Genomic DNA, 23,789 nt, shown 5'->3' on the forward strand with positions numbered 1-23,789 from the left:
ATTTAAATACTAATGTTTGTCAGATTGGCCTCATGTTAGATTACTTACAGTAAATCCCATGACTCTTCAAAAGATGTTCAGCTTCCCCAGTACAAAGAAGATTGCACCTATCTGATAGAGGAATTGGCAGGGACATTGTCACTTTAAGAGGTTTGTGCCGTGGGCAGACAATTGATCAGTCCCCTGTGGTGTGTAGGGTCTGGTTTTGCTAGAAGTCCTGCCCAGGTACTAAAAAACTGAGCTTTAGCATGTGGCTGCATCAAGCTGAGCATAGACCCTTGGTATGCAAACACCAAGGCCAGGATTTTATGGCCCGTCCCACCCGGCAGAATATTACGGTCCCTCCCAACTGAATGGAGATTTAAATGGCTGCCACATCCACCAGAGAGAGACACACTGTGGCGGGGCCATAAGGTCCTGGCCCAAGTGTCACTATGTGTTGAAGTTCTATTTGTGCTTGGTGTTGTGAAGGATGGGTTTGGCCATGTTGCCACAGAACACTCCATTCAGCTGGACTGTGTGTACCACCTATCCCTCTTGGAAAGGTTTGTACAAATGAAACAGCTTTGGCCACAAGTACATTAGGCAGTGGTCAGCACGTAACATCCTAGAGGCCCTGTGGGAAAAGGAGATGGTGGATCCTATCAGATGATTCCCTGAGCAGATTGTCAGTCATTTGGCAGAATGTCGCAACGCCAAAACCCTCAAACAAGCACCAATACGTAGCTGGACTGGTGGTAACGTGGGCCCTCCCTGTCAGATCCTTCATGCATACCCAGTGTCTCACCCCTATGCACACTGCCTTTGAAGCGACTGTGGTTGGGGAGAGACTGTTGCCTACTTCCTTCTGGAACGTGCCTTTCCAAAGCAGGTCTGGAAAGACTTGCAGTGGTTTTTGTCGAGGTTCACCCTGAACAGCTCTGTAACTCTGTGTTCTATGGACTGTTCCCAGGGTCACACACCAAGATAAAGATCAACAGATGCTGGAGGATCACCGACTTGGTGAAAGACGCTCCTTTGTCTGATCGAAACTTACGGGTCTTCCAGTGCAAAGAGCTGTTGATGAGCAATTGTTACAGACTGGCATATTCCAAGGTCCAGGACTCTGTGCTGACAAACGCATTAAGGCTTGGGGCAGCCGCCACAAAGGTTCGATGGGGAAAGACCACTGTCTAAGGCCCTTATACCAGAGTACAGCGAGGGGCTAGAATCCGTGCAACACCCCTTGGTGTAAAACGTATACTGTAAATATAAAATGTAATTAATTGTAAGTGTAGTGAGGCACCTCTAAGTGCCATATATTGTATGAAAAAAAATCTGAACTATATTGCACTCTGCATCATAAGGTCAAAAGTAGGGATGCTCGCTGGTGATTGCACAATGTTCAGCACCATTCTCAACTCCTCAGATACTGAAGCAGTCATTGTCCATCTGCAGCAAGACCTGGACGATATTCAAGCTTGGGCTGATAAGTGGCAAGTAATATTCGTGCCACAGAAGTGCCAGGCAATGACCATCTCCAACAAGAATCCAACCATTTCCCCTCAACATTCAATGGCACTACCATCACTGATCCCCTAGTATCAACATTCTAGGGGTTACCATTGACAAGTAACTGAACTGGACCAGCCATATAAATAAATACTGTAGCTACAAGAGCAGATGAGAAGCTGGAAATTCTACGGAGAGTAACTCACCTGCTGACTCCCCAAGGCCTGTCCACCATCTACAAGGCACAAGTCAGGAATGTGATGGAATACTCACCACTTGCCTGGACAAGTGCAGGTCCAACAACACTTAAGAAGCTCAACACCATCCAGGACAAAGTAGCCCGCTTGATCAGCACCCCATCCACCACCTTCAACATCCACTCCTTTCACCACCAACACACAGTAGCAGCAGTGTGTACCATCTACAAGATGCACTGTAGGAATTCACCAAGGCTCCTTTCACAGCACCTTCCAAACCCATGACCTCTACCACCTAGAAGGACAAGAGCAGCAGATGCATGGGAATACCACCACCTGAAAGTTCCTCTCCAAGTCACTCCACCATCCTGACTTGGAAATATATCTCCGTTCCTTCACTGTCACTGGGTCAAAATCCTGGAACTCCCTCCCTAACAGCACAGTGGTGTACCAACACCACGTGGACTACAACGGTTCAAGAAGAGCAATTAGGAATGAGCAACAAATGATGGCCTAGCCAATGACACCCACATCCCATGAACGAATAAAAAAGTCAAATTTGAACAATTATGGAATATACTTTTACAAATGTTATGTATAAAGTATATTTTTGGAAACAACCTGCCAACACTTGTTGCTGGTGTTTCAAGTATGAACTTCAGTGGTTCCCTTGCTGCGGGATTACATTCCAGCATGAGGCACTTGAGATTTTCAACCTGCCGTTTAGTGTAAAAGTACTTTTCTCAATGGCATTGAAAATTGGGCAATCTCTCTAACAAAAAAAGACTTGCTTCTCTATAGGGCCTTTCATATCCTCAAGACATCTCAAAGTGCTTTACAACCAATGAAGTACTTTCGAAGTCTAGTCAGTATTGTAGTTTAGGAAACACAACAGCCAGTTGCACACAGTAAGTTCCCACAAACAGGAATATGATAACCCTCAGTACTGCGCTGGAGTTCAGGCTGGATTTTGAGCTCACAGCATGGTATAGTGGGGCTTGAACCCTTATATCAGAGGTGAGTATATTACCAACTGAGCACAGCCACACTTAGAGGCAAACAATCTGATACACCAAGTTTATGCCAGATTCCAAATTGAAAACATGCTCCCTACTGTTTTCATGACAGGAGAACAGAAAATTGAACAAGCAGAAGGTTGGTTCTTCAATGGTCACAGGCGTTTTGAGGCATGTCCTGCGCTCATTCATGTTTTTTTTTGTACACTGCGCACTTGAATTAATTCTGATCACCGGATTGTGCTAAGATGCATGTTCTGTATTTTACCATAGGCTGCATGAGGAAGCGATGGCTCAAATGAAACTTCCGGCAGAAGCAAGACAGAAATCTTTGCCGGAGCTGGCAGCACAAAAAGTGACATGCAGATGGGTATATATTTTCTGGATGCAAGTCATTCTGTGACATGTGAGGTGCTTTCATCTCCAAACTGAGCAGATTACCAAATTTCTTTAGTAGAGGCAACGAGTTGCTGATGGTGTAAATGGATGCATCCGTCCTAAAGCCAAGGGATGAAGGCAACCCTCCAATTCAGCCAATACAACCCTGCCTTCCTTACTTGCTGCCTCGCTCTGTTTGAGTTGAATGGGCCTGTGGGGGTTTGCAAACAGCTTCTCTTGACACGTTACCTCATTGCCGGATAAATTCTGAATCAGAGATCTATTAATGCCTACAACTCCAGATGTATCATCAAAATATATAGGAGACCATTGGGCCCATCATGCCTGTGCTGGGTCTTTGAAAGAACTGTCCAATTAATACTACATCCCTGTTACTTTCCATAAACCCTGCAATTTTGTCCTATTCAAGTATATGTTCAATCCCCTTTTGAAAGTTACTATCCAATTTGCTTCCACCAGCACTTTAGGTAGTGTGTTCCTGATCATAATTCACTGTGTAAAAAAAAAATTATCCTTATCTCCCCTCTGGTTCTTTTGCCAATTACCTTAAATCTGTGCCCTCTGGTTCCCTATCCTCCTCCCACTGGAAATAGTTTGTCTTATTTCCTCCATGATTTTGAACACCTCTATTAAGTCTTCCTGTCAAGAAGGTATAATAATTTTCATAATGTATTGGAATTTATTGTAAAATAGAGTAATAGTGGGATGTGACTATGTGTCTATATGTATGTGTGTGTGCGCGTGAGATTTAATTGAATTAGAGGCAACTAGTCTGGGTGCTTTGATCTAAGAAGAGAGGTTAGGTTTGAAATTTAATTAGATAAACACGGGGAAGTTTAGAAACATGGGTGTCAAGGGTACATTTGCATTTTGAAATAAACCAGGCTAGATCGTTTTCAAAGGAGGGGTGAAATGTGTCACCTAGCCAGGCGAAGTTTAGAAACAGTGGGCAGAATTTTGCCTTTGGCGAGCAGGGGGTGGGGCCCGCTCGCCGACGCACAAAATGACGCAGGATGACATCAGGCAGAACCCCCGACGTCATCCCACCCCATTTAAATTTTCAGGAAGGCGGGGGCACAGCAAAATCAGCAGCGGGCCTGCCGACCTGTCAGTGGCCAATTGAGGCCATTGATAGGATAATTAAAACAATTAAAGGACCTGCCGTCCAACCTTAAGGTTGGTGGGCAGGCCAGGAGCCCCGGATGGGTTTCAGAAAAAACATGAAACCTCATCCACGGGCAGGATGAGGTTTCATGTAGGGTTTAAAAAACTTTAATAAAGTTTTAGTGAAATTTATTAACATGTCCCATCTCATGTGACATTGTCACTTGAGGGGGACATGTTAAGGATTTTTTTATTTTTCTATTTTTAAGGTTTGAACAAGTGCAGGTGATCTCCCTGAGGCAGCACTTAGCCTCAGGGAGGTGTGCGCACTTTCGTGCACATGCATGAAAGAGCGCACTCTCGCATTTGGGGAATCCCCCCCCCCCCCCCCGCCCGCACAGGAAGCGCATAGCACTTCCCACCAGGCGTCACGCTGGGCGGGACTTAATTGGCCTGCTCACTTAAAATGGCAGCGGGGCCTGCTTCTCCGGCGGGGATCGGCCCCCCCGCCCGCCGGAGATTGGGTCGGACCCGCCCAGTGTGTCTATTTTCCCAAAGATTACTGGTAAAGCTTAGTGTTATGAGAGCATTTTATTATCAGGGAGATAAAGTCCAAAGACATAGTCAAACAATGGGTATTTGCATTCAAAGAGGAAGATATGTAAAAAAGGAGCAGGGGCTGTGTGTAAGGGAAGGCATTTTTAAGATTTTACAAGTGTGTGAAAAAGCTTTCAGCATCTATGCCTCAAATTGCTGTCTTCAAAGGACTGAAGTTAAGAAAACTCATTTGGAAAGGCATTTATTCAGGGGATGATTATTCTTTGCCTGGGTCTTTTAAAATTTATGTGCCTTACTGTTGCCTTAACGAAAGTGTAACTGGGAATTAGATTGATTAAGGGGATTTAGAAATCATCATAGTAGCTTGTAGATCAATGTATGTATTTAAAATAATTTCTCTTGTTAATAAATGTTTAATCTTGTTTTATAAAAACCTATAAGATTTGGTGATCTTATTACTACTGAATTCAAGGTACCCATCTCGAAATTTTTACAAATTGAGAATTAGTCATGACAGTTGTTTCAAGTTTTCCTCTGGGATTTGAACAGCTCAGCATTTACCATCTGCTGTGTCATAACATAGTTGAGGGCTCTTTGTGGGATATATTTGAAATGCCTTGTTTTTTTGGACTTGGTGAATCTTAAGGTTACAAGTACGAGAAGCACTTTGAATTCAGGAGTTGGTGTGAGGTTTTTTTTAAGCGATGATACTGAAATATGGCTTTGGAAGTTGCTCAGATTTGGTTGGGAGTTGAGGTTATAACTTTGGCTGGTTTACAAAAGGCAACCAAAGTTGAGTTACTGGAATTGGCAGATAAATCACAATTGGGGTCACCTGCAGGGGCTAAGAAATAATTGAAGGTGCAGCACAAGTTGGAAGTGATACCTGACACTAGTGAGTCACAGCTGGAGGTAGTGAGACTTCAGTTAGAAATGAAAAAGCTTGAACTTGAACAAAAGGAAATGAAAAAGCTTGAGCTAGAGGCAGTAGAAAAAGAAAAAGAAAGGGCATTTCAAAGGGAGCAAGCGGAAAGGCAGGAGAGAGAAACAAAGCTGGAATTGGAATTCCAGGCAAGAGAGAAGGATATAGAAAGAGAGGCAAGGGAAAGAGAGAAGGAAAGAGAAAGGGCATACCAACTTAAAAGACTGGAAGTTAAAAAAGAGACCAAAGAGACCTCAGATTCTGAGGAAAGTTCTGATGATGAAAATACCTTTAACTTAAAATCCAGTAGAGAGATGTTTCAATTTGTACAAGTTCTTCCAAAGTTTGCGGTAAAAGATGTTGAAGCATTCTTTATTTCATTTGAGAAGATAGCTAAACAGATGAAATGGCCACAGGAAAACTGGACATTGTTGTTATAATCCAGGTTGGTGGGTAAAGCACATGAGGTTTATGCTTCGCTGTCAGAAGAAATGTCAGTGAATTAAGATGTGGTAAAAAAAGGCTGGAGGCATACAGGCAGAAGTTTAGGAATATGAGAATACAGCTTGGGTAAACTTATATTGAGTTTGACAAAGTAAAACAAAGTAATTTTGACCAGCGGATATGGACATAAAAATAGAGACAATATATGCAGCTCTTAGAGAATTCTTTTGGAAGAATTTAAAGATTCAATTCCTTTGGTAGTGAGAACTCATGGAGGAACAGAGGGTTCAAACGGTAATATAAGCAGCAGAGATAGCTGATGATTATGAGTTAGCTCATGGAGCTAAACCTTTTTTTCGTCACCCTTTCACATTGGAAAAGGATAGAAAGTGGAAAGGTGAAAGGAAGGTGGGTAGTCAGGGAAAAGGAGGAGTAGGTGGAAATTCCTAGGAAGTTTTTTCTCAGAATAAAAAGGAAGGTGCTGAGGGTAGAAGTGACATTCAAAAATTGAGGTGTTTTCATTGTAATAAAGTTGAACACATAAAATCAGTGTGCTGGAAATTGCAGGGGAAATCTGTTTGAATTATAGGGGTGCAGAAATGTTCTAGAAGTAAAAGTACTGTGGGTCCTGAGGTTCAGGCACAGGAAAAAAACATTGGTTTAGGTACAGGTAAAACAGGAAGAATCAGTGATAGGTAAAGAAGTAGGAATGTGTTCACAATTTACCCAATTTACCCAAGAGAATTCAGAGGTGCAGGTTGCAGAGATGTTTGAAGATTTTGTATGTGAAGGGACAGTCTTTCCATATGTACAGGGTAGAGTAGGTAAAAAAGTTAAAATTTTAAGAGACACTGGGGCTAGTCAATCCTTAATGTTGCGGGTTGTGATATTTGTTGTTCAGGGGGAGTATTTCAGGAACAGGTGGAATTCATGGAGATGCTAAACCTATTCCATTTTGGAAGGTAAATTTAAAGAGTAAGTGGAAAACAGGCGAAGTGACTGTTGGGGTGGTGGGAAAATTGCCCATTGCAGGGGTTCAATTTAGTCTGGGTAATGATATAGCTAGATCACAAATGTGGGTGATGCCTGTGGTAGTTGAGCAGCCTGTAGAGGTGGCTTCAACAGAAGTGTTACAAGGAGAGCATCCTGGATTGTTTCCAGATTGTGTGATAACAAGATCACAGGCTCATAGGTTGAAACAAGAAAAAACAGGAAGGACAGGCAGTTCAAAAGGCAGGAAGAAGGTGTTAAAATCCAATTAGCTGACGCTGTGTTGATAACATTGTTCAGAAAGAGAGACTAAAGGATAATTCAGCTGAAGTGTTTAACTCACGATAGTTAGTGGAGTTACAGAAAAAAGATTTATAAGTACAACACTTATATTGGACAGCTTATTCAGAAACAGAGGTAAAATGTAATCCAGAATGTTATTATCTTAAGGGTAATATTTTAATCAGAAAATGGAGGCTGTATCATGTTTCTGAGGATAGTTAATGAAATCCCATTGGGGACATTTAGGAATTAAAAAGACACAGGCAAAGATACAGAAACATTTTTTTGGCCTGGATTGCATAGGGATGTAGTCAAATCCTGTAGAACATGTCATACATGTCAGTTGATGGGGAAACCACAAGCAATGATTAAGCTGGCACCTTTAATTCCAATTCCAGCATTTGAAAAGCCTTTTACTAGGGTCATAATTGATTGTGTAGGACCTCTTCCTAAGACAAAAAGTGGAAATCAATGTTTACTGACAATAATGGATGTGTCTACCAGATTTCCTGAAGCAATATCTTTGAGAAACTTTACAACAAAGAAGATTGTGGAAGAGTTAACTAATTTTTTTACGAATTATGGTTTACCTAAGGAAATATAATCAGATCAGGATTCAGAGTTTATGTCACAGCTGTTTAAGGAAGTAATGAACAGTTTGGGGATAAAACAATTTAAGTCAACAGCTTATCATCCTGAGTCATAAGGGGCTTTGGAAAGATGGCATCAAACTCTAAAAACTATGATGATAGCATACAGTCAAAATTATCCACAGGATTGGGTTAGGGGAATTCCATTCTTGCAGTTTGCTATTAGGGATGCTCCTAATGCATCAGTCGGTTTTAGTCCTTCGAACTAGTCTATCGTCATGAGGTAAGGGGACCACTGAAATTGATTTATCTGAAAATGGTGGGTCAAAATTCAGAAACTGTTCTCCTGGATTACGTATCAAACTTCAGAGAGAGATTAGACAGAGTGTATGACCTGGTTAGGGAACATTTAAAGACAGCACAGCAGGTGGTGAAAGTGAGAGCAGACAGGAAAGCTACAGCTTGGAATTTTGTTGCTGGAGAGAAAGTTCTCTTACCAGTACTGGCTGACTCATTAAAGGCAAGGTTTATTGGGCCTTACAGGATTGAAAAGAAACTGAGTGAAGTAAATTATTTAATAAATACTCCAGGTAAAAGAAAGAAGCAGAGGGTGTGTCATGTTAACTAGTCTCCCATTCCTGGAACCATTCTCGTAAATCTTTTCTGCACACCTTCTAAAGCCTTCTAAAATGTCATGTCCAGGGTAGCGTAGTGCAGTGCTGAGACCTGAATGAATTTTGGAACTACTTATTTTTCAACAGTTGGGTCGAAAGCTGATGTATCGCTCACAACCACCCAAAGATAAAGATGAAGAGCAAGATTCAGCGGATAAAGGAGCTGAGGAGGACATTGATGAAAGAGAATTTTTCACCTAAGAACTAAGATTTGAAAATCATTGCACAGCAAACAGGTCTTTATTTTGTATCAGTGCATTATTAATGTTGGTAGCATAGATGTAGCTGGCAAGTTTATATATTAGGATGCTGCGGTCTACATACTGCCTTTATATGCAGGCCACTGTAGGCCTAAAGGCAAAGGGCTCTGAGAATTTGCAAGACACCTGGTCTTTTTTTACAATGTGTGACACATTGCATGGTTATCATTGCATCTACTACTGCTCGTTTTTTATTGGAGTGGGAAGTAAAAGCTTTTAAATCAGTATTGTCCAATACATGAACCACAGTAGCTCACTGGGAATGCAACTGTGCTAATTGTAATTTTGAATAAAAGTAAGTAGTATACATTGTCATTAGGCATGCAATCTTAATACTGTTTGAGCATTCTTGGTAATTGTGAATATTTTACTTCTGGATTGCGCTGAATCTCTTGGAGTTAAAGGTTAATCCCCTAAACATACCTGAAAACAATCTGGGAGAAAAATTATGAGAACATTGTAATTGCCAGACTAAAAGCAGAGAGTGTGAGTGTTTATTGATTGTGGTGAGTGCTTTACTTCCTAGGTTATTGACTGAATGGTAGGAGATTTTTGAGTAAATGTGCACATATGAAATACATTTACCTGGATTGTGTGTGTATGTGTGTTTACTGCATGAGGCCAAAACAGTGTCAGCATAGCCTCATGTGGCCAAACCAACATTGTTTTGGCCACGTGCAGTAATTTTAGTAGGAAATACCTGGAGCATGTGCACACACACACAGACAGAGACACACACACGAACACACAGAGACACAGACACAATCCAAATAAATGTAATTCATATGTGTACATTTACTTAAACATCTCCTACCATTCAGTCAGTAACCTAGGAAGTAAAGCACTCACCACAATCAATAAACACTTACACTCTCAAGATCTGAGGCTGTAGAAATGCAAGTTTGTTCTTTCTTGTTGACCCAAGGTGCCACCTTATTATTTTTCCATCATATTATTGACTCTAGAGTTTGTAGAATACTGCAATACAAATTGTAAATGATACTACAATGTTTATATCTATCCTAATTTAAGTAAGTAGGCTGATTATTTTTAATTTAAAAATTCCAAAAGTAAAAGCTGTTAAAAAAATAGTGGTCGATCTTCCTCAAAATAAAGATATGCATTACTGTGAAAGGCAAGTAATCTTTAAATGATAAAAGACTATTTCTATTCATTTTTCTAAACCATAGTGTTGACTGGTGGCCCAGGTTTAGAGAATTTTGGACCCCTCAAAGTCAAGTTGTTGGTGACAAAGTTTTCTTACAAAAGACTTCTGTACATTCATGTGGTGATGCAGGCTCCTGTATTCTCACTGTGCAAAGCTGCAGGCCAGGAGTGCTCATTGTAAAGCCTCTGAAAATTGCCTTCCATTCTCAACGGCTGTCGTACTCCCAGTGCAGTATTTTTAAAAATTATTGTTTTGTTTTTAAACAGACCTGTGAAATTTTACTGTGGCCCAGCTAAACTAGCAGAAGATTTTTTTTTCCCCACACACATCTCCATAAATTTTACTTTACCTGATCCCATCCCTGGCCATTCTCCTGAGCAGTTTTTTTCACTCCGTCATGGGATGTGGATGTCGCTGGCTAGGCCAGCATTTATTGCCCATCCCTAATTACCCTTGTGAAGGTGGTGGCGAGCTGCCTTCTTGAACTGCTGCAGTCCATATGGTGTAGGTACACCCACAGTGCTATTAGGAAGTTCCAGGATTTTGACCCAGCAACAGTGAAGGAATGATGATATATTTCCAAGTCAGGATGGTGTGTAGTTTGGAGGGGAACTTACAGGTGGTGGTGTTCCCATGTGTCTACTATCCTTGTCCTTCTAGATGGTCGAGGTCATGAGTGTAGAAGGTGCTATCAATGGAGGCTTGGCGAGATACTGGATTGCAGCTTGTGGATGGTACACACTGCTGCCACTGTGTGCCAGTCGTGGAGGGAGTGGATGTTTAAGTTGAGAGATGCCAATCAAGCAGGCTGCTTTGTCCTGGATGATATTGAGCCTCTTGGGTGTTATTGGAGCTGCACTCATCCAGGCAAGTGATGATATTCTATCACACTCCTGACCTGTACCATTAGATAATGGACAGGTTTTGGGGAGTCAGGAGGTGAGTTACTTTCTGCAGGTTACCCAGCTTCTGACTTCCTATTGTAGCCACAGTATATATACGGCAGGTCTGGTTCAGTTTCTGGTCAACGGTAACCCCCAGGATGTTGATAGTCAGGGATTCATCGATGGTAAGGCCATTGAATGTCAAGGAGAGATGGTTAGATTTTCTCTTGTTGGAGATGGTCATTGCCAGGCACTTGTGTAGCTGGAATGTCTGTTATCTTGCCCTCTAGCCTTCTAAAGCCAGAGGTTCACCTCTGCAGTACATAGACAAAATAGCACATGGAATTTCAAACCAATGGCCTGTGCAAGCTCACAAACACCCCTGGGAATTATATTCTGACCATCTTAGCCTAGTGTTAGCCAATACAAACCGATGACTAGCCACAGTGAGGATACTGACACCATTTTAACCAAATGCACTAATTTAGGTAGAATACACATACAATACAAATGTATTTCATGTGCAAATTTACTGAAATATCACACAACACCATGCTCAAAATCCTGTTTACATCTCTAATTTTTTTCCTGGTTCTAATGAACTATCATTGACCTAAAATATTAACTGCTTCTCTCCTCACATGTATTCCAGCATCTTTTTTTGTTTTTATTTCAAACATCAACCACCTATTCAGTGACCAAGGAAGTAAAGCACTCTTGATAATCAAGGTGCTCACAATCTTATCATCTCACCATTTTACCAATAAATGCACACAAATTTTAAAGTTCACATGCATATAGCATGCAAACGAGTGATCAGATCCCAGGAACATTGAGCATCTAATATGCATTTAAATTTATTGATCAGAAATGCAGTTACACATGCGTATTATTAATGTATTGGAAAATATGGGTCAAGCTCAACACTGTTATATTCTCGTTGCAGTTGTCACACATGATTTGTGGTTTTAATGAGCTAAGGACCAGAACCCCAGATTCCACTTTCCACGTATGCAACAGGGATGGTCCCTGAATCCTTGTTAATCTGTAAGTGCTTTGTTATGTCCTCTTTCAGGATGCCATCTATTACCTTTCAGTTTTACCTTTCTGTGGGAAAGCAGATCCTTCTCTCCTACCTCTCATTATGTTTTACCACCTGGTTCCTGGTAATTTATTCTACTCCTATTACATGAGCCTTTTATGTGGTACTTTATCAAACACTTTCTTAAAATCCATATAGACATCATCCATTGCATTCCCTCCATCTATTACTTAATCAAAAAACTTAATTCAAGCGTGATCTGCCTTTTACAAATCTATGCTGGCTCTTAACTAATTTAAAACACTCCAAGTGCCTGTTGATTTATTCCCTGATTATTATTTCTAAAAACCGTACCCACAATGATGTTAAACTAACTAGCCTATTCTTTGACTTTTATCACTTATATAGGACCAGGAAGCCATTCAGCACCTTGAACCTGATCTGCCATTCAATCAGATTATGTCTGGTCTGTACATCAACATCATTTGTATTTTTGAGATGACTTACTTAGCTCTGCCAGCACATCCAATTACACACAGACATACAAAATAGGAGCAGGAGTAGACCATTCAGTCCCTCGAGCCTGCTCTGCTATTTAATAAGATCAAGGCTGATCTGTTTTTGTTTCAAATTCCACATTCCCATCAACCCCCGGTAACCTTTGACTCCCTTGCCTAACAAGAATCTATCTATCTGTGCCTTAAAAATATTCAAGACCCCACCTCCACCATTTTCTGAGGCAGAGTATTCCAAAGTCACACAACTTTCAAGAGAAAAAAATTCTCCTCATCTCTGTCTTAAAAGGGTGACCCCTAATTTTAAAAGTGTCCACTAGTTCTGGACTCACCCACAAGAGGAAACATCTTTTCCACATCCACCTTGTCAATACCGTTCAGGATCTTATATACTTCAATCAAGTCACCCCTCACTCTTCTAAACTCCAGGGGAAACAAGCCCAGTCTGTCCAACCTTTCCTCATAAGACATCCCACTCATTCCAAGCATCAATCTAGTAAACCTCCTTTGAACCACCTCCAATACATTTATACATTCCTTAAATGAGACCAAAACTGCACACAGTATTCAAGATGTGGTCTTACTAATGCCCTTTATAACTAAAGCATGACATCCTTACTTTAATGTTCAATTCAAGTTGTAATAAAGGATAGCATTCCATTAGCCTCCTTTGTAACTCATGTACTAGAACACCTAGATCCTTCTGTACCTTGGAATTCTGCAGTCATTCTCCATTTAAGTAATATTGTACTTTTTTATCCTACCTGCCAAAGTGAACAACTTCAAATTTTCCCACATCATACTCCATCTACCAGGTTTCTGCCCACTCACTCAACCTATCTATATCCGCCTGCAACCTCCTTATGTCCTCTTCGCAACATACTTTCCTACCTATCTTTGTGTCATCTGCAAATTTAGCTACCATGCCTTCGCTCCTCTCATCTAAGTCATTGATATAAATTGTAAAAAGTTGAGGCCCCAGCATAGATTCCTGCAGGATTCCACTCATCGCATCCTGCCAATTAGAAAAACACCCATTTATGCATACTCTCTGTTTTCTGCCAGCCAGCCAATTGTCTATCCATGCTAATATGTCACCCCCTACACCATGAGCTTTTATTTTCTGCAATAACCTCTTATGTGGCACCTTATCAAATGCCTTCTGGAAATTCAAGGAAAATACAACTACAGGCTCCCCATTATGCATAGCGCATGTTGCTCCTTCAAATAACTCCAATAAATTGGTTAAACATGATTTCCCTTTCACAAAACCATGCTGACTTTTCCCGATTACCTTGAGTTTTTCTAAGTGCCTAGTTATAACCTCCTTGATGATCAATTCTAACACCTTCCCCACAATTCAAGCTAACTGGACTATAGTTTCTGTCTTCCTCCCTTCTTGAATAAAGGGGTTATATCTGCTACTTTCCACTCTGATGGAACCTTTACAGAATCTAGTGAATTTTGGAAAATTAACACCAACACACCTACTGCCTCATTAACCACTTCTTTTTAAGACTGTAGGCTGGAGTTCATCAGGACCCGGAAACTTGTCAGCCCACAGTTCCATCAGTTTGCTCAGTACCGCTTCCCTAGTGCTTCTAATTTCACAAAGTTCCCCTCTCCCTTCCACCTCCTGATTTACATCTATTACTAGAATGTTTTTTGTATCTTCTATCGTGAAGACAGAAGCAAAATATTTGCTAATTTCATTAACCATTTCCTTATTATCTACTATTAACTCACCATTGCCAATCTCTAGAGGACCAACACTCATTTTAGTTACTCTTTTCCTTTTCAAATACCTGAAACTCTTGCTATCTGTTTTTACATTTCTAGCTAGCTTCCTCTCATACTCTAATTTCCTTCTCCTGCTTATACTTTTAGTTATTCTCTGCCATTCTTTATATTTAACCAATTATCTGACATGCCACTCATCTTTGTGCAGTTATATGCTTTTTCCTTAAGTTTGATGCATCAAACTTAACTTCTTTAGTTAACCACGAATGATCGATCCTCCCCTTAGAATTTTTCTTTATAGTAGGAACATACTTATTCTGAGTATTCTGAAATATATCCTTAAATGTGTGCCACTGCTTCTCTAATGATCCATCCCTTAGCCTAGTATCCCAGTTCACTCCAGCTAGCTCAGTTTCATGTCCATATAGTTGCCCTTATTTAAATTTAAGATACTAATCTTAGACCCACTCTTCTCCCTTTCAAACTGGATATAAAATTCAATCATTTTGTGGTCACTGCTACCCAAGGGTGCCTTTACTCTAAGGTTATTAATTAATCCTGTCACATTACACAACATCAAGTCTAATATAACCTGCTCTCTGGTTGGTTCCAAACGTGCTACTCTAAGAAACTATCTCAAAAGCATTCTATGAACTCCTCATTCAGGCTATTGCTAATCTAATTTTTCCACTTTATATGTAGGTTCAAGTCACCCATGATTATTGCCATCCCTTTATCTGAAGCACCCAATATTTCTTCTTGTATACTTTATCCCACATTGTGGTTACTTTTAGGGGGCCTATAGACTTCTTTCCCCTACTATTCCTCGTCTCCACCCAAAACGATTCTACATCCTTATCCCCTGAACCAAGGTCATCTCGAACTATTGCACCAATGCATATTTGATTAATACCCCTGATACCCCTCCACCTTTACCTAGCTTCTTGTTCTTCTTGAATGTCATATACCCCTCAATATTCAAGACCCAAGCCTTGTCATCCTACAGCCACATCTCCGTAATGACTATCAGATTATATTTACTTACTTCAATGTGTGCTATCAATTCATTTACATTGTTATGAATGCTATGCGCATTCAGGTACAGAGCCTTTAGTTTTGACTTTTTGTTATCCTTGTAACATCTAGTCTTGATTGTTGGTGCATTCTTAGGTTTTTTTTTCTCTGTCCCTTCCTGCCATTCTCTGACCTGCATTTCCCATGTTACTATTTTGCTCTCCTGCCTTCACTCTATCCCTTGATTTGCTACATCCACCCAAGCTTGATCCCTCACCCCCTTGTTTAGTTTAAAGCCCTCTCTAATTCTCTCGTTATGCGGCTGCAAGAACACTCGTCCCAGCACTGTTCAGATGTAGAGTGTCCCAACGGTACAGCCCCCACTTTCCCTAGTACTGATGCCAGTGCCCCACGAACCAGAACCTACCTCTCCCACACCAGTCTTTGAGGCACACATTCATTTCCCTAATCTTATTTGTCCTATGCCAATTTGCACACGGCTCAGGTCATAATCCAGATTATTATCTTTGAGGTTCTGCTTCTTAATCTGGTGCCTAGCTCTTCGTACTGAAATGGAGAACCTCTTTCCTTGTCCTGCCTATGTCGTCAGTGCCTGCGTGGACCAAGACAAGTGGAACCTCCCCCTTCATGTTTGTAACCCCAAGATCAAGAGTTCAAATCTCACAATGGCAAACTATGAAACAATGTAACTTCATCTGAAACAGATGGAAACGGGTTTGTACTTGCAAGAGTTTGGCAGCGCACAGGCAACACAGCTGCCTGGACTCTTGCTCTTTGCTGCAGAGAACAGTGTCAATACCCTTCACATCCTGATCTGGAATTCCTCTAGCTGCTTACATTTTCTGCAGACGTGTTTGCCTTGGATCACCTTGGTATCCAACAGCTGCAACATAAAAAGACGATGGTAGGACAGATGTTTTGTTATTTAGTTAATTTATTTGTTCTCTTAATTAACTTAGAATAATTCCTACATACACTACAATTTACTGTACTTATTAACTAGTACCATCTGCAACTAAAAGTTATGTTACTTCATTGCACAGGTATGTGTTTCAGGTATTTATTTGAATTATTTTATTTTAAAGTTTGTTATTTTTATTTATTTTCTATTATTTATCTTAATTAATAAACCCTACTACTCCCTATAAGTTTTACTACTGCTATTACAAAAACCTATGAAGGAAAACTTAGTTATCAATAAATTGTACCAGTATTTAAAAGATAAATGAGCAAATCAAGCAAAATACTCACCAGTCACTTACCTAGTTCCTTAAGATGTCACACTTGATTTTCTCCACATTTGGTCGATCCATGGAGACCCACATTGCCACCACCACCACTGCCAGCAGCAGCATCTTTCTGAAATCACGGCTCTTCTCTCACTCCATCTTGCAGTCTTTTATCTCCCCATTCCTCTCATGTTCTTTCATTGAGCTCCATTTTGGTGTATCTTTTCATACAAGGTGACAGTTTGGCATGTATCTCAAATGGCAGCAATTCAATCAGGAGAGACACCTGAAGGATTGAAGTACCAACACTGACTCATTATTCCAGTCTACTTTAACCACTATGCAGGGCATCAGAGATACATCACAGAGCCACTGATGTTGTAGCAAGGCATGTCACATCTAGAAAATACTTGAGCACTTCCCCCGCTGCCAAACAATCCCCTCATTCCTTCTTGTGAAGATCAGGATAATCTTGTTATTCTCAAGGTCTCAGGTACATCATTTGTATCTACTGAGTTACAGCCGTTCGCTTTTTAGACTTTGAGAAATACAGAACACATTCCATCTAGAGCTGCTGCCAAAAGCCAAATCCACCCATCTTTGTCAACAAGTTTACAAATACAAAAGTTTCAACTCAAAAGTTTACAATTGCCTACTTACTCAAATGTGGAATACTCATTGCATAGTTTGTGAAAGAATCAGCACTATGTGGTAAAAAAAAATCAAATTTTATTTTAGGGGAAAGAAGACACTAATGGGAGTGGTCTATTTTTTATTTAAAAATCAGGTCTTATGGGTGGGAGAATTTGGGCATCAGTCTCAGTGGTGCTTTGAATACTTATCACTGTTTTGGATGTCTGTAACAAATCAGACAGAATTTCCACGCAGGCTTGATCACAGCAGTGAAATTAGGAAGTGCTTTAAAAAATTTGGAACTCCCACAAACGGCTGTTGAGGTTGGATCAATTGTTAATTTTCATTCTATGATCAACAAGTTTCATTTAATGAGGTTTTAAAGGAAATGGGGCAAAGGACTGTAGATTGAGTTAGGTCACATATAAGTCATGATCTCACTGAATAGCAAAGCAGGCTTGAGGAGTTAAAAGGCCTACTCCTGTTCCTATGTGCAGGTGACAGTGCAGTCCTTCTTAAACATCAGTACAACACCGAGCCATTTTTGGAAGTATCACATCCACCTAAGCAATCATTAAGGAAGGATCTGCAATGGAGTGAAAGATGCAGGTGTTTACCTGCTACAAGGACACCTGGATGTTGTGTAGATCTCAATTTAGAGAATGAAGATGCCAAACAGGAAACTGTACCATACTGCTTCAAGCAAAGTCAGTGGCCAAGTCCTGGGAAATAACTTGTTCACGCTACACAGTAAACTACACAATTGAAAAGTTTTTATTAGTTCAACTTACATCCAAATTCACATTTGAACATGTGCAGAGAGTCAAACTAGAACAGTTGTGTCTACAATTAAATTACATTTTGTCCTGAACACTTTGCACCACAATACAAACCCCCTGACCTAGTCAGTACAGCCCCAAATACAGCATATTTTAATTGCTGGACATAAAAAAAAAGTATTCAAAAATTGTACACATGGTTATTCTTCAAAATAAAAGGAAAATTACTCTCTCATTTCTCCATCTTCTTCTTCTTCCTCAACTCCTCTGATGTACAGAACATTGTTACACCTGTTGAACAGAAGGGAAATTGTCAGTATCCAACAATGCTTACTCTGCAGTGTTACTACCATCACTCTAAATGTGATTAAAAAGTAATGTAAAGAACATATCTTTATTTCTGTTGGACTGTGGATTAAAATTACACTGGCTGCAGTTTGAAGGACATATCTACTGGAACAGTGTGAGGGATATATACAATGTTGCTATCCTGGAACAATGTGTGCCATGAAAGACAGGATGGTGCCAAGGAGTCCAGGCTAATGGGGCAACAACATTTTAACTGGCTTCTGACCAGGTGACCAGGGTTTGAGAGAGCAGTGCAGCAAAATAGCTTCTAGCCTGAAAGGAAAAATACCCAAAACCTCTCTCTCCTATGTGTAAGATTCCAGTAATGCTACAATAATATCTAGCTGGCTTTTTCTCCTCATATCTCTATAACCTGCTCCCACTCTTTAAAAACCCCTGTCAAGAGAAAAAAGGGAAAATCACTTTTAGAGACACAAAGGCAAGTGCTCAACAGTGACTGAAAGTGCTGGAAGACCACCTCATGTCATCAACAAAGAACTGAAAGGAATTTGGAAGACATCGATCAAAATCAACCCATCGAATCCTATACTCCGGAATTGGTGCTATTGAACTGTTTTATCCCACCCTTAAAATCCATGTTTTTGTATGTCTTGTCTGTGTGTGTATAGTGATTTAAGAAGGAGTAGAGTTTAGGTTATAGAGTCAAAAGTTAGCAATTCATATTTCTATTGCCACTGGTTAAAGACATTTTGTTCAATAAACAGTTATTTATTTATTAAGTTTACAAACCTTGTGCTCATATTCTGTAAATCTAAATTAAACAATTAGGTGGCTTGATCAAACGTTTTCATACTTGTTATAGCTCAGAGACCAGTGGGGCTTGATATTGCAGCACACTATCCCCAGTGAGTCGTGACAGTAAAATGTGTGGGTGGGGCTCATTATCACATTGCTGTTTGTGGGAGCTTTCTGTGTGAACACTAGCTGCCACATTTCCTATATTATGTTAGTATCTTCAAACAAGTACTTCATTGGCTGTAAAATGTTTTCAAATGTCCGAAGGTTATGAAAGGTGTTATATAAATGTAAATCTTTCAAGTAATTCTCACCTTATTAGGACTTCGCCAAGGTGACCCGCTAAAGCACCGTCAATATATTCTTCTGTGTTCGCCAGCTTGAACAAGAGGAAAATAATTCAATGTTTTCTCCTGCTGAAATCTACATAGGTTAAAAATCCATCTGAACATTGGAATACATTGAATATTGAGATGGATAACAACATCTTTACCCATCTAACAAAAACAACACTGGGTCAGCTATGTATAGCATCAGTTGGCAGTCCTGGAGACAAACTCCATAGTTTGGAGGAAAGGGATTTACTCCAAAACTTTCCTCACTATAGTCTTCCATACCAATGTCTGTGACACAGGATCCCAATGCTGCTTTGAACCAGACACCAAGAGGCATACCAGTCTACCAGTGCCTGCTTCAGAGCTGAGTTGAGAGACAAGGCTCTCACATTCACAACATCGCCAGAGATCAGGAGCACAGAACAACAGGGGAGGGCTTTACTTAGCACAGACCTTCCATCACTACACATCCAGCAAGACAACTGGTGAATCCCAGATAAATGCAAACTTAGGTGGAGGATTACTTCAAAAATGAAAGGGCTCTGCTCCTAAATGCTTGTTGGTTGAAAGGGAGATAGTTACATTCATGGAATGGCTACCGTGCAGGAGCTGGCCATTTGGCCTGTCAAGTCCACGTCAATTCTCAGAGCAATTTAACCATTCCCACACCCTTTCCCTGTAACCACGCAAATTTTGTGCCTTCAGTTGCTTATCCAATACCCCTTTGAAAGCCATGATTGAATCTGCCTCCACTACACATTCAAGCAGTGCATTCCAGATCCTAAACACTCACCAGTTTTCCTCAAGTCACCATTGGCTCTTTTGTCAATCACTTTAAATTGGTTTCCTTTATTTCTCAACCCCCTTGAAAAAGGGAACAGTTTCTATCTACTCTGTCCAGGCCCCTCATGATTTTGAAAACCTCCTTTCAACCTTCTCTCGGGAGAACAGCCCCAGCTTCTCCAATCTATCCTCGTAGCAGTATCTCTCATCCCTGAAACCATTCTCTTTCGGCATAGTCTCTAACACCTTCACATCTTTCCTGAGGTGTGGTGCCCACAACTGGACACACAATACTCCAGTTGGGACCAAAACAAATTTTTATAAATGTTCATTCTCTTGCTATTGCATTTGGTCATAATTTATAACTTACCTTATTCAAGTTAACCAGACTGTAAAATCCAGATTTACTTTGTACAATTGTATATCTTACCTCACAGATTTCACAATTAAATATGAGATGATTTCATATGATTTGCGATTTCAGCAAGTTGATGGTTATGATTGAAAAGTAGCGCATAAACAACAACGTCACCAAACCATACTCTTGGCTAGTCAGCAATATCTATGGCTGATGGTGGAATTGTCAACTTATTCCTTACCTGCATATTCATATATCCATCAACTGACACCAAATAGCCCTTGTATTCCATTCCCCATTTTAACTTCACCATCACCGGTTTGCCAGTTAACCCGTTGAGGAAAGGTTTTGGATTCAATGGTAAACTCTAGAGAAAAAAGGAACAGTCAGAGAGGGGCCCAACTCCCACCACGTATATTCTGTCAGAACAGATCATCCCAGGGAGGGGGCGGACAGATCATCCTGGGGAGGGGACGTGGGGGGGAACAGATCACCCCAGGGGAGGGGGCAGGAGAGACAGGTCACCCCAGGTAGGGAGGGCGGGGGGACAGATCACCCTGGGGAGGGGGGAGACACATCACCCTGGGGAGGGGACGTGGTGGGCAACAGATCACCCCAGGGGAGGGGGCAGGAGACACAGGTCACCCCAGGGAGGGGGCGCGGGGGAACAGATCACCCTGGGGGTGGGGGGGGGAGATGGCATTGGTGGGGGGGTTGGGAGGACAGGAGCAGTTTACCATGGGGAGGGGGCGCAGGGGGGACAGATCACCCCAGGGATCGGCACGGGGGTTGGGGGACACATCACCCCGGAGAAGGGGCGCGGGGTTGCTGGAGCCGAGCGAATATCAGCCCTGGGGCAGCCTGGGGTACTAGGCCGTTACCGGCCCTGGAGCCTCCTCTTCCCTGGAAACAGGAGCTTAATTTGGAGCGGCTCTTCCTTCCCTCCCTCACACTCCTCATTCATTCACTCATTCCCTCCCTCACCATGCTGATAACTGGCTGAGTCTGTAATGGCGGCGACCGTGAAGCTGACTCTCTCTCCCTCTGTCTCTCTCACGCGCGCCAAGGGCCGAGAGCAGAGGCTGCCGGGAACTGCACACTTTCACCTCTCACCTCTCACCTGGCGCCCTGATTGGACAATAGTTACCATGGGGATCCTTCGACAGGCCATCAATGCACTAATAACCCATAGAGATGGTTAAAGAATCAAGATCCTTCAATCCACACAGAGCAGAACCTCTCATACTGATCCCTGTGAAATAAACAGTGATTTTGTTGAACAGATTTTAAAGCAGTGTTAGCTCCAGACAATATTCATTATAAACTGCAGCAACAGGACTTATCCTAGAATGCTTCATGTGGGAGAGAGCTCTTGGGAACAGTGCAGTTTGCAAAGCCTCCAGCAGGGGTAGGGGTGGTTTATGCTGTGGTCTAGAGAGGTGTAAGTGAATGGACGGTGGCTGAAGATGGGTTTGATGCCAACTGTGGACAGAGTGCAGCCACCACATGATCAGCATGGAGCGGTCTGGCTATCTCAGTTCGGATTGGAGTACACCTTGAAGAGCACTGAGGGCAGCACCAAGTTCGCCAAGTGGTGGGCACCAAAAATTTGATCAACAATCAGCACATGAACTGCTACTCTGCGGTTTTCTGGTGAGATGGCAGATTGTAGAATTCCAGACCTTTTGGTGGAAAAGAAACGTGGTGGCAGCCTTGATGGTTTGCCCTGTGGTGATCAACTTTGTGTTAAGCCTGTCTCCAGTGCTGTGTTGACACTCTGCAGTGAAACAGGGTGCAAGCCTGGACAAAATTTATGGAGACTCTGGGCTGCCCAACACCAGAGTCTCCTTCTCAACCTCCCTGGTTGAGTCCAAAGGAATGCAAAGCACTACATTTGACACCAACTTGGCTGCAGGAGTTGCCTGAAAGATGACCCTTTTAGACATCAGTCCGCTTTCGGGCTCGACTCCAGATTTTTTGTCCCTTAGCCTTCAACTGTCCCGAGATACCCACAAGGCAGTGGAGCTGTTTGCTGGGAAGTTGGTTCATGGAGAAACATATTTTAGACCATATTAATCCAGAATTTATTGCTCCTGATATTAAAATCAGCAGATTCTAAAAGTTACTACTTGATGTGGTGCTGACTCCATCCATCCCCCTGGCAGCAGTCTGAGATTAAGTTGGTCTGTTCTCATCCTTGGTGTCACATTTGATCCCAAGATGAGCTCCCAACCTCATATTTTCACCATCATTTAGCCTGCATATTACTACCTGTAACATTGCCCAATTCCATCCCTGTCTCATCTGTTCTGCCGCTGAAGCCCTCATCCATGCCTTTATTACTTCGAGACTCGACTATTCCAACAGATTCATGGCCAGCCTCTCACAGTCTACCCTCTGTAAACTTGAGATTGTCCAAAACTCTGCTGCCCATGTCCTAATTCACGTCAAGTCCCATTTACACAAGTCCCTGTGATCGCTGATCTACATTGACTCCTGGTTAAGCAACATCTTGATTTATAAATTCTCATCCTTGTTTCCAAATCCCTCCATGCCTCACCTCTCCCTATCTCTCTCATTCCCTCCTGCTCCACAGCCCTTTGAGATATCTGTGCTCTTCTAATTCTGACCTCTTGAGCATCCCCAATTTTAGCCGCTCCACCATTGGTGTCTGTGACTTCAGTTGCCTAGGCTCAAAGCTCTGGAATTCCTTCCCTAAATCTCTCCACCTCTGCCCCTCGCTTTCCCCTTTAAGATGCTCCTTGAAACCTACATGTTTTACCTAGTTTTGGCCATTTTCCGTCGTATCTCATCATATGGCTCAGTATCATATTTTGTTTCATAATGCTCCTTCATTTCGTTAAAGATGTTGTATAAATACAAATAATTAAATAAATACAAGTTGTTTTGGGAATTCAGTGTTTATCTTGAAAGGATAAACACAGGTAAGTGCAATTGTATTTGTGATCCATTTTCAACATTTGTTACATCATCATATGCCATGAGTGGGAAAAGAGAAGAGCTGATGGAACTGACCTGTGATCACTCGCTGAAAATTATGTTTCAGGAACAAACCCCTCCCCAGTTTGGTCATCTGTTACTGCAATAAGCTTTACAAGATTAGGGGTGAATCAGAGTGGCTATGAAAAAAACAAGTAGGTTGTGGACAGAGTTTTAAAGTAGGTAAAGTGGTAAAAAGGCGGACGGGTTTAGAAGAAGAATTCTAATAAGATGAGGGCTGAGGATGGCAAATAGCC

At 41.5% G+C, this 23,789-nt stretch overlaps 1 protein-coding gene across 1 annotated transcript; it reads right to left on the reverse strand.

Annotated features, from left to right (window-relative positions):
• Positions 1-17,929: 17,929 nt before the first annotated feature.
• Positions 17,930-21,664, reverse strand: snrpf (small nuclear ribonucleoprotein polypeptide F). Its single transcript, XM_041203179.1, has 4 exons — positions 21,517-21,664; positions 20,774-20,899; positions 19,371-19,435; positions 17,930-18,243 (listed from the first exon to the last, which is right to left on the reverse strand). The coding sequence occupies exons 1-4, from the start codon at positions 21,517-21,519 to the stop codon at positions 18,177-18,179; spliced, it is 261 nt and encodes an 86-aa protein (XP_041059113.1). The 5' UTR covers positions 21,520-21,664; the 3' UTR covers positions 17,930-18,176.
• Positions 21,665-23,789: the final 2,125 nt, after the last annotated feature.

This window comes from Carcharodon carcharias, chromosome 13 (assembly GCF_017639515.1).
Source record: "Carcharodon carcharias isolate sCarCar2 chromosome 13, sCarCar2.pri, whole genome shotgun sequence".
Lineage (NCBI taxonomy): Eukaryota > Metazoa > Chordata > Chondrichthyes > Lamniformes > Lamnidae > Carcharodon > Carcharodon carcharias.